Source organism: Orbicella faveolata, unplaced genomic scaffold (genome assembly GCF_042242905.1).
Source record: "Orbicella faveolata isolate gen_17 unplaced genomic scaffold, um_ofav_v1 contig_3, whole genome shotgun sequence".
Lineage (NCBI taxonomy): Eukaryota > Metazoa > Cnidaria > Anthozoa > Scleractinia > Merulinidae > Orbicella > Orbicella faveolata.
This window is the reverse complement of record NW_028301558.1, coordinates 12,740,001-12,757,479: the sequence shown is the minus strand read 5'-3', so window position 1 is coordinate 12,757,479 and position 17,479 is coordinate 12,740,001. Positions and strand designations below refer to the sequence as shown.

Below are 17,479 nucleotides of genomic sequence, written 5' to 3'. Positions count from 1 at the left end.
GAATTTTAAGATAAACCTTTTGATACAAAAAAGAGCAATAACTTGTTTGGTGACATTTTAGGGTGGAAAGCATTTGATCATGACTCTAAGAGTTGTTTGATCCCTGAAGATATTGTTGAATCTTACAAATTTGTGGCAATATGAGCCTGAAACCAATTGTTTGGAATTGTTGTTCAATGCATCGTTATTACTAATATAGACTGAACACCTCTGGTCTGGCAGATCCCAGATTGACTGCCATCAGGCTCTCAAATGTGCCTGGTGCATTTACAAGCCAAACAGTATCACTGTTTATTAGTAGGACCAGTTCTGATTCTGTTTTCTGCAGTCAAATTGCACTGTTGCTGTAAAGGTCCCCTCTGCTATGTACACTTGGCATTAGTTGTGTGTACTCTTGGTGATTTGCATAAGAGTCACTCAGAAAGTTGTTCAATTGGTGATAGTCAGCACAAAATCTGATGCAGTTATCTTGTGTAGTAAAAGTACTACTTATGAATTTCTTCTACAGACTAATACTTCTTTCATACCAAAAAGGGACCACTTCCTAGCATTCAGACGTTGCTCAAATGATATTGTTTTGGCTTCAGGGCTAACTATTTACATAGGTGCAATAGCAACTAATTAGAGTAAAGATCATAATTTGCAATATAAACATGTTGTAGGTAGACAAACAAACTGCCAAAGGCATGTTCAAAAAAAATTAAATTAAAATTTTGATGACTGACCCTAATCATTCAAAACACTATTTCATTTTTTAAATAGCTCCTTGTTATCCATGCAGGTACTTGAAACATGATACTTACCGTATTTTATCCAGCAGTCACGCTGCTGATTTTATGCATACTTAGAACTTTGTGTCAGTGAAAAATAGCTGTGGCTATTGCTAGTTCACATTTGTTTTGTTTAATAGGGCATTAAAAGGGTGCAAAGAAAACCAGATTTCAAGCTGATGCTTGTATGATAGGGAAGTTCTGGTACTGCTTGCCCCTCTTTTATCTATATATCTTCTATCTTAACAGAATAGCAGCTCACTGCACTGTTTTGCTTTTGCGGATGCTGACTTTTCACCCAAGACTGATGTCGTGAGAGGTGCTGCCCCTGCTGGGACTAAAGGAGCTGCATTAACTATCCACACCTTGTCTCTTAAAGGATGGAAGGATTTGGTGAGTTAGTTGTCAATATCAACATGTGTATTTTTGTCAGAGCACAGAAACAGAAAAAGAAACATCACCTGACTTTAGAGCTTCCAATCTGCTGTACATGGCTATAAATCACTCATCAGTTGCCTGATGTACATTGTAAAGTTGGCTATGCACAGATTAAGAAAGTGCAAAATCATATTACTCTAATTTAATCATTCTTTTTACTCATGTTTTTGATGTTATGCTTTCTTTGATTGATTTTCTTGTACAGACTTCCATAGTTGAACCAACTGTTGTGTGGTTACTATTTCAGTCTCAAAAGATTGGGCTTAACAGTAAGTTGGATGCATGTGCAATCTGTATTTGTGGTAAAGTGAACAATGCTGTGCACTCACACTTAGTCAGCATCTATTCTATGCTTTGTGACAAGGCCTTCATACCAAAATGCTCAATTAACTACCAGGGCTGTCATTAAGTTTTGAGTCACGCCCATAACAAACTTGTTACTTTGTAGGTGAACTGTGAATTCACCCACATAACATCAGGGGCCTATCAATTCAAGCATACTCAGCTGTACAGGTTATGGTGGCACTGTTTGTGACAGCCCTGACTACTGCCTGCCTGTTTTGAAGCATACAGCTGTCAAGATTGTATTAGTGCTTTATTTATCTTTCATTTAGACTGTGCCTTAGAGGTTTTTAACAGTTTTTGACAACAATAATTATGTTATTGTTGATCAGGAACCATTTGTGTGAGGAAAATAAGCATGAACAAAGAGTAATGTGCTACTTTCACTTATCTGAAACAATTACCTATTGCATGAAAATTAAAACAGCTTATTTGCTTCTTGTGTTATGTTTACGTTAGGTATCTCATCAGCTGGACCACCAGAAGAGTACACTGCACGTCTTGATGTTGAGATTGACAGTGCTCGACAAGGTTGAAGTTTCAAACTGTAAACATTGATTTCCTGACTAGACTTGATTGTTTGAAATATTTACAAAGATCTCTCACATCAACAAAACTATTGAAAAACTAACAAGAAGCTTGCATTACTTTGTATACTACTAAAAGGATTGACCAAAGGACATTGTGATCCTTTTTATCTAATTTGACACATGTTTCTTTTGTATGTAATTGATATCCTAGGCCCTACTATCAGCAGTATGGCTCTTAAGGCCCTTGAAGGTATTGTGAGGCTTCACACTCCTCATAAGCTACAGGTTAGTTTCTGTAAGTTCAGGTGTTGCTTCATTTCAAGCTACACTGTGCTCAGTACACAAATCAAGGTGATTTAACAACCAGCCCATAAATTCATAGAAAGGTAAATGAAAGAAATCACATTTCATTCATATTATACTATAAAGTACATTGAAGAGACCGAAAGGTATGAAACATACTGACAGAGCCCATCCCCTGCTGTAAAGTTGTATTATTAGTCCCTCTCTGCCACTTGTATTTCCCAGGAGCTGTGTCTATTCTTTGAGCATTGTGTACAAGTCATTGGGAAGGTCAATCAACAATAGCCAAGACAAATTCTGATTATCTCTTTAGGAGAGCTCTAAAAAGACCCAAGAATAGTTACAAATGTATCAAAAAAAAGTCTTTTGACGAGATGTACCTGTTATCCTAGACACCTGGTCAAATGGGAGAATTATTCCTCAAGTCACTTAGTTCCTCAGACATTGGTGGCTCATTTCCTCAGAAACATGTTATTTATTGCAGGTCTTGACTTTGAAAAGTTCTCTTGGTAAGATTGCAAGCTGTACTATTCCAGTAAAGAATGCTGGTAACATTACAGCCAAAGTAAAGCTGAAGATTGAGGGAGACTCAAAGCAATTCTCTGTTAAACCTATCCAGCTGCATCTTAAACCTAATGAGGTGAGGAAATATAAAACATGATGCAAACTGCATAAACTTCTCAATCAAACACCTCTATAGGATGTGTAGATGTGCCAGGGAAACTGAATAATAAAGTTGTGCATCTCCATATGAGTTAAGAGCCCTGCTGTTTTGTTACCTGTAATCATAGGAGTCAGAGGTACAAGTCATGTTCCAACCCACAGCAGCGAATAAACAAGTTGAAAGGTAATTTATTACATTTTGATGAGGATACTGTGATGGATATATTTTTGAACATTTATTGAGCAATCCAAACTTACTTCTTTTTGTAAAAGCATTTATGTTTAGTTATGTTGAATGAACTCTCGCTGAAATAGCACAAGTTAAATGAGTATGATTTGGTACACTTGAGAATTTAACCTTCAACCATCAAGTGTCTCAGCATCGGCACAACTTTGATCTCAGTTAGAAGCTCTTAAATTTAAAGGGATGTATTTTCAATCTAAAACATGAACTGATGCTAAACAGTTAAATTACTTTATCTATTACTGCCTGTCGAAGGTGTAGAATGTATGCAAAGGTTGCAAAATTGGCCTTACAATTTTAGGAGAAAATGTTTGTGAAATCAGATGTGCAGGTAGTATAGATTAAGTTTTTTTTACTGATGGCTAAGTTTTGCATTTCGATTTTCATGTCCATGCATGTTTCACAATGAAAGTAAATCTAGGCCACTATATTTCCACAACCTTTGTTGACTTTTTAATCATGTTAACGTTTTGCTTACAGCTTGGTAGTTCTTACAGTTCCCAATGGACCAGTGTATGAATTAGTAGTGAAGGGATCGGCTTTACCAAAAGATGATGATAAGTAAGAAAATATAATTACATGAGTTTGTAGGATTTTCCTTTTTACTCTGATTAATGTTCAGTGCTTTTGGGCATGGCAGAATTTTGATTTTTGATTTTCACCATGATTTAAAATATATTTTAGCTATTTACAGTGCAACTACTCCAACTAAGGCCTTCTGAGCAATTTTTTTTTGCAAATTGACCAGTAGCATTCACATGTTAAAACAATAAAAATGGTTCCAAATTTGTTGTTTCTTTAGTCTGCAGGTTGCTCAGATTGACAATTTGTGGGAAATCTATTGTGAACATCAATTTTTTTCGCAGATCAATTTGGGCAGAATTTTGTTGGGTGGCCTTGATTGGGGAAGTTGCAGTGTAAGTGTAGGTGATGATAATAATCCCAGACATTGTTTTGTAGGTTTAGCTTGTTTAGCAGTAAGCAAGTTCTCTGTTGGAGTGGAGTGGCTCTTGGACGGTCTCAGTGAGTACTTACAGTTCTCATAACACTGGTACTGTTAGATAAAATGTGGAGATTTAATATATTTTTGCAATTTCCATCTGACCTTGACCACTGTTATTTATAACCTTTTTGTAACAGGCAGCAAAAGGTTATATTGAAGACAAGCTCTACATCACCTGTAAAACTTCAACTACTGATTGAGGGAAGTCATTCTGATTTTCAGGTTTGTGTAGCAGAAAGAAGATTTTCTCCTTTCTTGAAAGAGTTTTTTCCCTTAAATAACATGTTAGTGAATCAATGGCAATACCAAGAAGTGTGATACATGTGTCAACTTACACCAGGCAACGTGAAAAGTAGATTAACATAAGTTGTTGCTACACTAATGGCATTTACCCAACTGTGAGCAAGCAGCTTTTCAAGATCGCTTTGCAAGATTGCTTTAATTATTTTATCCTGCTCCTATCACTTTTCATCTTGTTTCTTTTGGCTCATGCAGTTACCATTGATTTGTAATCTGTTAGATACAGCCAATGTTCAGTTCCCATGGTGGAAGTCCAGAGCATCCACAAGCAACCCTTCAACCTAAGGTGAGTTAAACTGAAGTGGTTGTATAGTAAAGGTAAGGTGCATTTTTTGTGTGAAAATATTGAAGGGCCGCAGCCATGATAAAACATGGTAAAATTTAAAAATGATCTCTGGCTGAAACAATTAAAAAATTACAAACTTTCGACTACCTGAAATGCAGTCTTCGACGGGTACAATGTGAATGACAAGAGGCGAAGAAAAAGAAAATTTTGGACAACAATGCATGAAATTGCAAAATAATAAAAATGCAAAAAATTTATAAATTTTTGTTGAAAAGAATGTTGTATTATCCACCTGGATTTTTCTTCGCTTCTTGTCATTCACATTTTACCTGTCAGAGACTGTTGTTCAGGCGGTCAAAAGTGGGTAATTTTTTAAACATTTCAGCTCGAGATTGTTTTCAAATTTTACCGTGTAAGGTGCATTGTCAAGTGTCTATTTAACAATTACAGTACATTCTCCAGGATTTAAGAAATGTTTTAAATTTAAGGTGTCATTTGCAATGGGTCAATAATCAAGTGCCTCTCGGAAATCCAATAGGTTTGCCACTAGTTAGTGGAGTCAGGTACATGTAACCAGCCTTGCAGGTTTTTGAACTGACATTGGAGAGATTAAGCATGATGTTTCGGCAAATGGCAAAAATTAAACTGTTGCCAGCTTTCTTCAGCTGTCTGTACTGTAGAGTGAAAATATTTGTATTTGCATTGTATAGTAGGAGACATTTTTCTATTTTTGTGTGATTTATTTAAGGATTACAAGAAAAGAATAAAAAATCAGAGGTAGTCTTTGTCATTTGCTGTCTGCCATAAATGTCATGCTTAACTCTCTATCCCTCGCTTATCAGGAACCCCAAGCTCAAGTTATAGAGTCATGGGTAGCCAATAAAGTGTAGCCAACCATAACTCCAAATATTGAGCTCATAGACTAGAAACTGCACACTATGATGGTGTATGCCAGTTTTACGACATAAATGAAAAGGATTATAGTTTGTTTTGTTGTATCAACAGAAGGCACTTCCAGTCCATGTTAGTTTTTCACCTTCGTCCATGGGCCTTATCTCTAGTTCTCTGGTCATCAAGTCCCTAACAGGAAACACAAAGTCTATGGTAACTTAGCTTTGATCGTTGAAACTACGATACTTCTCCTATCATTAAGACAGAGAGACAGACATAATGAAAGTTATTGTTTTGTGTTTACCTCATCATGATGGCGATAACTTGCTCTGAATTAGCCGCTGTCTTCAAAGTTCCTACAGAATAAGTGTAAACAGTCAGACTTGAGTTCTATGAACGAAAAAATTGTCAGCATTGGCTCATGTCTGAGGATCAATTTCTTCTAACAGTATGGTGTCCTCTTCTTTGATGGCCTCAGAGGTGGTTTAGCAGGCAATCCTTGCATAGAATTTGTGAGGGCAGTGAGTGCACAGGAGGGTAAATGGTAGATGAGGGGCTGCAAGGCGGCGGTTTTGTTCTTTGCATTTCTCTTCGGCTTTGTGCCTCCATTCCGTTTGAAACATGGCAGTCCCAATGGAAATGTGGAAATAGACTGTCGAATATAATAGTTAGAAATGGCCAAGCTAGTGAATTATGAAGAGACACCTATGTCAAATAACTGAATGTATGTGGTAAACATTTTATTTTGTCACCAGATACCACTGTATGGCTGTGGTGGAACAAGCCAGTTGGTGTTGGTGGACATCAGGCAGCTTAGTGAAGGATATGTCATTAATGTTGGAGAGGTAATGTCTTAAGTATAGTCCTAATTAGTATATTAAAATAAAATACGTTGTGTTACTTGATGATACTAACAGAAAGTGAACCACCAGAATCTGGCTTTTGCCATGTTAATACAGTCACTATTTTTCAAACCAAAGTGGTGTAGGGGTTTTAGTCATGATTTGAAAAATGGGCTTCCAAAATGTGCTCTAGGACTTGCTAAATGAGCAATGAGCCCTTTGCATGATCCGGTCACATGGTACAAAATCACACATGCTGGTGAGCAAGTTGCACAGTGGGACTTCCAAAACAATGCAACTCGTACCAGTCCACCTGGACCTGCCTTTATTTTGGAAGTCCCACTGCACAACTTGCTCACCAGCACGTGTGATTTTGTATCATGTGACCAGATTGTGCAAAGGGCCTATTGAAGGCTTTCGTGCAAAAAGGGCGATATAACATTTTGGGCCAATTTTTATTTTTTGCAGGATCGAGCTAATTTTTGGCAGACTGACTTGTTTTGACATGAAGAGCATCGTTGCGTAATTGATTTTGTTTATTTGCGCTTTGTTTTCAAGAATAGTGTAATATATATATGCAAAAAACTCAGTCTTCCAAGGGTATGTTTTGGAGATCTTTTGTTGAGCGAAAAACAAAAGAACCTTTTGTTTTGCTAAATGATGAAGTCCCCGAAGCGTGGCATTTGGTGCTAGTTTTATTAATCATATAATTATGCTTTTCTCTTACTGTTGCTTCATTAGCGCAAGCGAATAAGGCGCTGAACAGGCCGGATTTAAGTTTCATTTGCTGTGACAATGGTTCAATACGAAGTCGGTTTATTTTTATTCCTGGTCTATTTCTCTACTTCTTTCAAAAATCAAAACATCTATTTAAAAAAGAACCCATGCTGACGAAGCTGCTAAAAGTAACCGTTTAAGTTCACGCCGTGTCAAGGTCCACCTTAGAAGGATTCGCTTCAAAAGATGCCGCTCAGAAAACTGAGTTTTTTTATATGTTATTTCTCGAAAACGAAGTGCAAATCAACAAAACCAATTACGCAACAATGCTTTTCATGTCAAAACAAGTCAGTCTGCCAAAAATTAGCTCGATCCTGCAAAAAATGAAAATTGACGCAAAATGCTCTATACACCCTTTTTGCACAAAAGCCTTCAATTTATAAGGCAACATATGAAAACTAAAAAAAGAAATAGACAATTGTAAAACAATTTTCTTTTAAAAAGTGGTTGTCCAGATGATGCCTGGACACCCATCTGGCTAAAAGCCTGATGATGTTGCAAATTTATGAGGTAACCACAAATAAAGTAATAAACTGATTAAGGGTCTCTTTTCACCTCAGGTCTCCCTTGGGAAAAAGAACTCTGTCAAAGTTGTGGTGAGAAATTCTGGCACAAGGGCAGCTTTTGTCAAGGCTGTGTGTTATTCAGGTACAGTTAAAATAAAACTTGCTATCATTATTGATGTGTGTTTTACAATTAACAACACAGACCTTCACTGATAATAGATTTCTGGACACTTGATTGTGAACCTTTCAGACAAGGTAAACTTAGTTAAATTATGGCACATGTCGATCAGAGTTATTTGTTGTGGTTCAACTTGACACAGAACAATCTGGTATTTCCCTTTGTTTTGTATTCATTATCACATATTACCCTGTAGCAGAACAAAGGAAAATAACAAATTGTACCGTACCAAGGGTAAAATTGAACCACAACATATGCACTCAGACTAGTCTAACAGAATCCCTGTAACTGCTTCTCCAAAAGACTGATCATGGACCCAAGAGAATTGTGTGGAAAGCGTAATCTTTGTTCAACTTCTTTTGTTTAAATGTGATGGTGCATATTCTATATTTGGCAGTGCTGATTCAACACTGCTGGAGAAATATTAAGGAATCCATAGATAGTTGAGGAAAGGACCTCTGCTTATCTTAACTTTTAACTGTTTCGTTAACAGTTTAGAACATGGCTGGTCTGGCATGGTTTGCATGAACAAGTGTACTGGTAGAGATAACACCTTCAAACTGTTTCATGTAAACTCTTTTCCTTCTAGATATCCATTCACTTCAACAGTATCCTTCCAGCCACTTGAAGGTTCATCCAGACAACTTTGTGCTCTCTGAAAGAACATCAAAGGTGTGTGAAATCAGGTTTTATATCATTTTTATAAGAAAGTTAAGTTATAATTGTACAAGCAGAGTATTTCATCAAATACCAAGATCAAACCCTTTGAATTTTTTGTTATCACTCCTGGCAAAATGCAAAAAAAGTACACTCATATCTTTATCAAGTAATGTGCAACAACTTTAAAGGGTTTTGTCATTTTATCTGATGGTTGATTTACCATTTGCTAGGCTGTGTTGATTGAATACCAACCTCTGGAGAAAGACGCCATCAACTGTCGCACATCTGTAAACTCTGTTGCTGTTCTTGCTTTCTACACTGGAGATGAGTTCTTGAGACGGCAATATAAAAAGTAAGGAACAAAGCAAATACTATTGAGTGTGAAAGTGACTCAGAGAATAGTAGGAGGTATTCATAGGTAAAGCTCTGGATTCAAATAACCAGTTGATTTTTAAATTCATTATATTTTGACGTATGACAGACAGTTGTGCAACAAATTTATGGTGTTGTATGGGATGCCCTTGAAGGACAAGATTCCACTGTTTGTGTAATGCTTACCTAAAGGCTAAAATTTGGGCTTGCCCGCCCATCTCATTAAGAAACAAGGAAGAAAAAGTTCATACTGACAAACACTGACTGTGTAGTTAGAAAGCAAGAATGCTGACTGAATTATGGTATGTCAGGTATCTTCAGACAGGCCCCTGGCAGCCCCCGTCAGAAAGTATGGAAAGGAGTCTTTTAGCAGGAATTGACTTTACCACAACTTTCCAAGATGAAGATAAACTGGTAGAAGGTATGACATTTAGTGTCCTGTAACCAGCCCAGTCATGGCCTATCACTATCACTCAGGTTTTATTAACATGCTAAAACATGGCTAGTGTTAAAAAACAGTGAGAGACACTGATAACATCAGTCACTTAGCTACACTTAAGTTAGGGTGTATTTTTAACTAACCTTATTCTGGAGACAAGCAGTTCCCACTGTACAGAAAAATGGCTATTTTTTAATGGAAAATCCAACTCATGGATTCTTTGGAGGTGTTTGCATTTTTTACAGGTGTAGAGTTGTTTTCTTGTCAAGTGCAACTAAGTGGTGTATTTTCATAGCAGGGTTCATGTCTTCTTTCCCTCTTTAAGATGACTTCTTGGTTTGCTGTGGCCGTGATTTGCATCCACTCTCCCTTTCTTACAACAATTATTTCTTACTAGTCAAAATTCAGCCTCATCTACAGCACTGTTGCCACTCCCTGCTCCTGGCCACTTTGGAACAGGAGCAATGAGATGGGGGTTGTATATCTTGTTATCTACTGACAATCATTTCCCACACTAATCCACATCAACTGGTTGTCATATTATCAACAGGCACCAGCAAATTGTTGTATCAAAATATAAAGAAAAAAATATAGATCCAGATATATTCATACAATTGTATTAAGTGCTAATGAAAAGTCATTATTTGAAACTCATAAAATCTTTAAAAAAATGTAATATGCTCTTGGACTAATCAGTACTTAGGATACCTTTATCATCTGCTAGTTGGCCCATTGCTTTACAAGGACAGCTTTGTTCAGTGCAGTGGTTTTTCTTTCAGATGTGAAATACCCCAAGGTTGCCAGTTGGGACAGTTTATTCCAGAGCAGTGTATCACGGGTTCTGTTGACTCTAGTTGGCTCACCACCAGGTCCAAGTGATCCTAACAGATCAGTGGACATTGTACCAGTCTCAGATAAAGGTAAAGTCTGCATATGGGCCAAGTGGCTCATCAGGCCAGAGCTTATCCCAGTTTCTGTAGCATGAAGTGACTAGGAGTATTTCTACTCCGCCCTAGATGGGATGCTAATCCATCGCAGGGTTATCCCCCAGCATTGAATTTGCGGGTACCCATTTATACACCTGGGTGGAGAGAGGCACTGTGAGAGTAAAGTGTCTTGCCCAAGAACACTACACAATGTCCTCAGCCAGGGCTCTAACCCGGACCACTCACTCCAGAGTCAAGCGCACTAACCATGAAGTCACCGCACCTCCCACTCCAGTCTCTGATAAACAGTCAGTAAAACCTCCACAAATAAGTCCTATTCCTAATGGTAGGTACCTAACATAATTTATAATGGCTTCCGATCTGTGCAGTAATCATGAATGAGTTTAATCATGTTGCTATCTAGTGTCACTCTTGACTATACTCTGGTTTAGATTTTCCTGAGCCAGATTAAAGACCTTGACAAATCTACATTAAAGCACATAGAAGTTTCCAATTTTTATCACGCTGTCAAAAAAGAGAAGAGGCACCCAAGAGTGCTGTTCCCTGGGGGGCACTCCCATATAAAAAAGGGCAGGGGTGGTCATTAGAAATTTTGAAAAGAACCCCTAAGAGGTACCAAGATCCTGTTTTGTGGGCGTGGCTTAAACTTTTTTCACCCCTAAGAGGTAGCAATTCTAAAACAACACCTTATTTCCTGTTATTGTTTGGGCTGAAAACCCTAAAAGATACCACAAAAGCTCCTGCTGTGGACCTATGGAGGCTGAACACCTTAAGAGGTACCCAAACGGCTTTTTTTACGACAAGCACCCCGTCCTTTTTATGTGGGAGTTCCCCCGGGTGCAGTTTAAGTCACAACTCCATTGTGGTACAATCAATTCCTTAGCAACTTAGAACACTGCAAACTTAGTCTGGTTTCAGAGATTAGAAGATGCTGCTTATTCCTCTCTGACTGATTCTGCTCTATTGCTTATGTGCTGCATAATTATCCAATAGGTAATACTGAAGCTGAAAGTTGGACTGTCATTCCTGATTTTCTCACTTTGTCACCTTGTAATTCAAGTAAGCTGCTAATTATTAAATTCTTTGATCAAATGCATTACAGTGTTCCAGATAGGTGAAGGGTCTCAGGTCAAAAACGCCACAAGAGCAGCTACCTGACCAGAGGGAGCAGGTGGGAGCAGTGGGAACTGACCTGTTCAAATTTCGTGTCGACACGCCACCTTGAAAACTTATCTTGAACCCTGCCATTACTGCTTGTAAATGTAGAACAACTCAAAGAGCTGTTTACTCTGTTTCCACACACAGATATGTATTAGGAACGAGCTGCAGTGTAGCTAACAGCAAATAATGTGTCACTGATTGTAATAGAAGTCATGTTATTTTGAGGAAGATTTTCACTTTAAGGCCATTGAATCTCTATCAAGAAAAATTGCATTGTAGTCATCTTTTTTGCTTGCACCCTTATATGTTCTTGGCATACCCCATATTGTTACTGTAAGGCTGTGTTCATTTGAATTTTTGTATTGCATAAATTTCACTACTAGTGGTTAGGTAACTAAAATAAAGAAATCAACATAATCTTAGTTCTAATGTGTGCTTGCAAGAAAAAAATTCAAAGGTCAGTTATCTGTTTTTGTGAGTAACATTTTTTATTAACTCTGTCTTAGAGGATGACAAAAGTGGTAAAGGCTCTGAGCAGCTTCAAATTGTCAACTTTTCAGATCGTTCACTTGGGTGAGTGTGGGAAAAACAAGTTGTTTCATTCTGGTATGATATCAACATATATCTGGTTCAGTTTGCATGATTCTGCAGGCCTGCCAATAGCAACTGGCTATTAGACAGTTGTCTTGTCTGACAAATGGACAACCTAAAGCACAATCTTAAATTTAATTCAGGAGGGCATGAAAAATGGCACTGTTAGAGTCTCGTAATGCCAATTCTTTTTTTTTTTCGGATGAACAGTTAAACATAGATGTAAAAATAAGGCATATAAAAAATATCAAAGAAAAAGATCTTTTGGGCCAAAATTTCCCCTGGGCTGACAAAGGACCTGCTCAGAGTGAAAATTGTTTGCTAGCTTGTTTATTGGCAAATCTTCACAGAATTATTCAAAGGATAATCAAACATAAGCATGCACACTCACAACTGCACTGAAAATTGTTATTAAATACCGTCTGGCTTCTACTACATAGCTAAGCCTTCCCATGCGTGCTGTGCCTGGTGGGTTTCTAACGGAAAATCTTGGATTGACTGTGCATAAATTCAATGTAAATGTGAATGTTGTGTCAATTGCTGTTGAATGTTGAGTAAAAATTTGCAGCACTGATGTGTTGACCACACTATTCTATTTACTTGAAATCTTGTATCATAGATTTGAGTTCACTTGGCCAGCCCATTCCATTGTTATCACTCCTGAAAGAGGAGAAATCCCACCAAGGTAAAATTGTTAAACAGCACGGTAAAAATCTTATTTTAAAATTAATTATAGTATGGGTTTCATGAGGTAGTCTAAAAAGTGCAATAAATAAAGAGAATTTACTGTATATTCTTTACCATCCAGTGCTTCCGTCAATACGTAAGGGTTTTTACAAGTTTGTCAATACAATAATAGTTAGCTACAGACCACTTTCGATATATTAAAAATCAGCTTGGCAGTGAGGCTTAGAGGACACAAACAAAGGAAATTGAATGACCATGTTTATTCATTTCTTTTGTTTGTGTCCTCTAGGCCTCACTATCAAGCTGAATTTTAATATATCGAAAGTGGCCTATTGTATGAGCTCTGTTCATTTTGCATCCTCTCAATTAATTTTTAATGTATCAAATAATAGAGGTTGAGGGTTGAAATTGGTCTCTCTTAAACAATGGGCCTGTAGTTATCTATTGTAAGCAGTCCACATGTTAGACTCAGGTAAAACAATGCATCAAAAGGTAACAATGTAGTCTGATAACAAGGCATGTTACCCATGACTGTGTACTTGAAGTACTACATTGAGTACTCCTAACCCCCACTACCTCTTTTCCCTCGATAGGAGTCAAGGCAGGGTGCTAGTTAGTGCCAAGCCTAATCCTAGTGGCTCTTTCACCCAGCTTCCTTGGGGAGGTACAATCTACTTAAAGTGTGATGGGAGACAACAGGTATGTTCAAACATAAGTATCTCCCTTAAATTTGTGTTCTTTGGTTTACTACTTAGGCAGAAGTTGTACTAATATCCTACTACAGTCCAACCTCCCGTAAGTGACCACTCAAAATGTTGAGCCTCAGTGGTCACTTACGGAAGGTGGTCGCTTACGAGAGCTTAGACCCTATTGGGTCAAAATTTCGCCTCATTAGCATATGGTAACTGCAGAGGTTTACCCCATGTTTTAAATGTTTTATTCATGTGAAAAGTCAATTTCGAGAAAACATCTCCTGCTTCGAATTCCCATTGAGAAATTTCCATCTCTTGTACTACCCAGAAATACAATGATGTTACAACACCATTTAATCCAATTTCTGCTCTATTATCTGTCCCTCTGCTCAATACCCAATTGTTTACTACTACCCAAATGTTGGTCTAATAAGTCCCTCTTTGATGTCTGTAATAATTTTTGGTTTGTTGTTCAGTCCATCAGAGTACAAATAAGAGAAGAGCAAGTTCTGGAGAGTTCTCCGTACCAGTCTGGTGCATTGAGCTTTCAGTCCATACCTACCACCATGGGTGGAAGCACTCCACTTCCCACAAATCACTTACCTCCCTTGAGAATCAAAAACAATGACATTGTGTTTGAAAAGACACTGATTGGGACCGTGACAAGTGAGTCGGAAGTGTCATTTATGATTTCATCTATCTACAGTATGTTGGACCTCACTAATTCAAACTTGGTTATTTCAAATTCCCCATTACTTCAAACTCAAACTTATTTCCCTTGGATTTGCCTTTCAGTCATTTACTATCAGCTATTTCAAACTCCCGCTATTTTAAACTATTTTTCATTTCCCCTGAGAGTTCAAAAGTAGCAGGGTTCAGTATTTTTATGATAACTGCAGAAATTCTCATGCGCTTATTGGTTAATTTTCATTGTCAATAAGTGGACAGACACATGAATTTACAATTAATGTGAAGTGTCAACGAGCGAGAGCGGACAATTTGTCAATTTGTTATCATAAAAAACAAATTGAAGTCAGTTTTTCATGCATCTGTCCTGTTATTGACAATGAATTTTGTCATAACATTGTCAAAGTAGTCTGCAGATCCACTCAGCTGTCACCTTGTGGATCCAGATACTTTGACACAGGGTTGGTATGGGTCCTGGTAAACCTGGAAAGTCCTGGAATTTTACTGTCGCATTTTCCAGGACTGGAAAGTCCTGGAAAAGGGCTACTGGTCCTGGAAAGTTCTGGAAATCTGTTAAACTCAAAAAAATAAAAAAGCAAAAAAAAAAAATTTTTAAATGTATGGCAAACAGTAAGGAGAATTAACATTGAGATCTTGGGAGTGAAAGGGTTGATGTGAATTTTAGAGTCCTGGAAAAATCAATCTGAGTCCTGAAAAAGTCCTGGAAAAGTCATGGAAATTTGTTTCTGAAAAAGGGTACTAACCCTGTTGACAATGTAATGATGAAACTCATGATCAATAACAGGACAGATGTTTGAAAAACTGACATTAATTTGTTAAATAAGTATCTAGAGGAATGCTAGTAACTAGAGAAACACTATTAAAAAAGTGTGTTGTATCGTTTCTTAGTTGTCTTTACTTGATTTTCTTTCAGCATCGGAGATATCACTAACCAACACTGCTTCAGCTGACTTGACCTGGAACTTGTCTTCTGTAGCACCAGCATATGTCAAGGTTTGCAGAAAGTTATGTTAGCTACATGTACAGCTAAAGTATTGTGCTATCAGTAATTAACTGATTTAAAAAAAGAACGTTGCACTTCACGTTCATTAAGCCCATTATTTAGATCATTTCAAATTTCCAACCAGGTTATGTAAAGGTATAATTTTGGTCCCCTTTGGGAACAGAGAGATATTTGCTTCTGGTATCCTCAAAAGTAAAATGCTTTCAGCACTTTCTGAAAAGAAAAATGTTTCTTTTCTACAACATTAAAAATATATGGGTGATAGATACCATTTTGCTGATAAATTTTAGCTACTACGTACTCATGAAAATCTTTTTAGAGCTTCAGGTTCCTTTTATAATAAATGGATCCAAATAAATATTCATTACATATTATATGCTGCCCTACAGGTAGATGATTCTGGAAACATTTGCCGCACAACTTACCTGGCTTTCAGTGTTGCAAAGCGTGGAGGGACAATTGAAGCTGGAAGGACAATGCAGGTAGAATAGAACTTGTTATTGCAAATCCTTTCCAGATAGTCTCCTTGACACCCCAAGGCAAGTGGCCACTGTCATGAAACTGTTGGATATCAAAAATGGGGAATGCCAATATTTCAAAAACAGTACTACACTTTTCTAAACTTAGCTGTCATGTACATTTAGATATCCTGACTGCCTTGTCCCCAGGTGCCACTGTGTTTCGTTAGCAAAGAGTAGGTTACAAGGAGTGTGGTGCTTGATGGTTCTGACTTTTCCAGAGCAACAGGCCCACTGGCCACAACACAATGGGCACTGGAAGAGATCCCTGGGGACAAGGCAGCTCTCCTGATATGTTCCTTCTAATCAGCAAACAATTAAGACATTGCTATTTTCAATTGTAAGATTGTTATTGTATTTGTAAGAAATGCTGCAGAGTGTGTTTGTATTTTGTGCATAATTATGCCTTCTGCTGCATTGGCAAATCCTCAATGCTTGTTTCCTTGTTTCAGATTGTAGTGAAGTTTCAACCTCGGGATGTCGGTGAATATGAACAATCTTGGGACCTCATGGTAGGTCAAACACATTTTTGTAGCAATTAGAATTGACTGCTCATGTTTTAAATACTAGTTTGAGAGCATGAAAAATGCCAAAAGGCCCAAATTTGTTTTCTTTGCACCTGCCGTTGACAGATGTTTATTTCTGATAACTTTTAGACCACATCCAGTTCGAGTAAATCCAAGCAGAAGATCTTTCTCCATGGCCAGGTATAATTATGTTGTGTAAAAGGTTATAATAAGCTGTTAGGGTTAATATTAGGGTTTCAAATCCTTATCAAACAGTTCCTCAGATGAGTCACATGTTGGCTATTCTTATTCCCCATCAAGTAGGACTTGGGCCAAAATCTTCAATCAGCCAATCAGAATGGAGCTTATTATAATAAATTTCTTGCTCTAAAAAGGGGGAGCAGAGAATTTAAAGTACATTCCTTAGTTTCTCCATCTCATTTTCAAAATGAGGTCATGTATGATAAATCTCGACTTTTGTCACCCTATCCTGTACAGTCAAGACCTTACCAAGGGATTAGTGAGCTTAACAGTATGACAATAGAGGCACAAACACACCTAGTAGAAGTAGAAAAAAGTAGTAATTTTCTTGCAAGCATGAAATGTAGATGGTTTATTTACTTCGATTGTGAGATTACAAGTAATGTGACAAGACATGGAATCCATTGCTTTTGTTATTATATTTTTGTGTCCTCTTTTTCAGTAGTTTAGTATTCTACAGTAAGATTAATTTGTGCCTCTTTTCAACTGCTAAAAAGCTGTTGTTTATTTGAAATAGAAGAGAAATACTGCCTCATGTGAGTTGTTTGCCACCCTGTGAGCAGAATCTCCTTTGATCTTGCTTGAAAAATCCTGGTAGTTGTTTGCTCATCGAATGCATAAATTAATAAGTGTGCAATGAGAGTTTGCAAACTTAAAATATGCTGTGATTTAATTTGATGTGCTATTTTTTTGTAGGCAGTAGATAGAATTGGTGAGTCTGAACGAAAAGCTGAAGATGCCAACTCATTCCCACCATTGAAATCAAAAAAAGTTACCATCAAAGAGCCATTGAGGTGAGATGAGCAACAACTGTAATATTAAAAGATATTAATTGTATTGTTATATATATCTACTTATTCA

General features: G+C 37.3%; 1 protein-coding gene across 3 annotated transcripts in view; it reads left to right on the top strand.

The window, feature by feature from the left end:
* LOC110060171 (uncharacterized) overlaps positions 1-17,479 on the top strand; it is a 42,874-nt gene that overhangs the window by 20,081 nt on the left and 5,314 nt on the right. For 2 of the 3 annotated variants that reach the window (XM_089297635.1, XM_089297634.1), the window contains exons 23-49: positions 1,020-1,163; positions 1,414-1,477; positions 2,010-2,081; positions 2,292-2,365; positions 2,868-3,023; positions 3,175-3,230; positions 3,771-3,851; positions 4,251-4,313; positions 4,431-4,515; positions 4,814-4,879; positions 5,864-5,983; positions 6,526-6,615; positions 7,950-8,037; positions 8,663-8,745; positions 8,964-9,085; positions 9,417-9,526; positions 10,324-10,464; positions 11,485-11,550; positions 12,159-12,225; positions 12,863-12,928; positions 13,524-13,629; positions 14,099-14,288; positions 15,244-15,323; positions 15,723-15,815; positions 16,304-16,363; positions 16,508-16,558; positions 17,315-17,412. In XM_089297635.1, coding sequence (XP_089153761.1) covers positions 1,020-1,163; positions 1,414-1,477; positions 2,010-2,081; positions 2,292-2,365; positions 2,868-3,023; positions 3,175-3,230; positions 3,771-3,851; positions 4,251-4,313; positions 4,431-4,515; positions 4,814-4,879; positions 5,864-5,983; positions 6,526-6,615; positions 7,950-8,037; positions 8,663-8,745; positions 8,964-9,085; positions 9,417-9,526; positions 10,324-10,464; positions 11,485-11,550; positions 12,159-12,225; positions 12,863-12,928; positions 13,524-13,629; positions 14,099-14,288; positions 15,244-15,323; positions 15,723-15,815; positions 16,304-16,363; positions 16,508-16,558; positions 17,315-17,412 — 2,492 coding nt within the window. The remainder of the gene's footprint in view (positions 1-1,019; positions 1,164-1,413; positions 1,478-2,009; positions 2,082-2,291; positions 2,366-2,867; positions 3,024-3,174; positions 3,231-3,770; positions 3,852-4,250; positions 4,314-4,430; positions 4,516-4,813; positions 4,880-5,863; positions 5,984-6,525; positions 6,616-7,949; positions 8,038-8,662; positions 8,746-8,963; positions 9,086-9,416; positions 9,527-10,323; positions 10,465-11,484; positions 11,551-12,158; positions 12,226-12,862; positions 12,929-13,523; positions 13,630-14,098; positions 14,289-15,243; positions 15,324-15,722; positions 15,816-16,303; positions 16,364-16,507; positions 16,559-17,314; positions 17,413-17,479) is intronic. The other variant, XM_089297636.1, reaches the window with a different exon arrangement.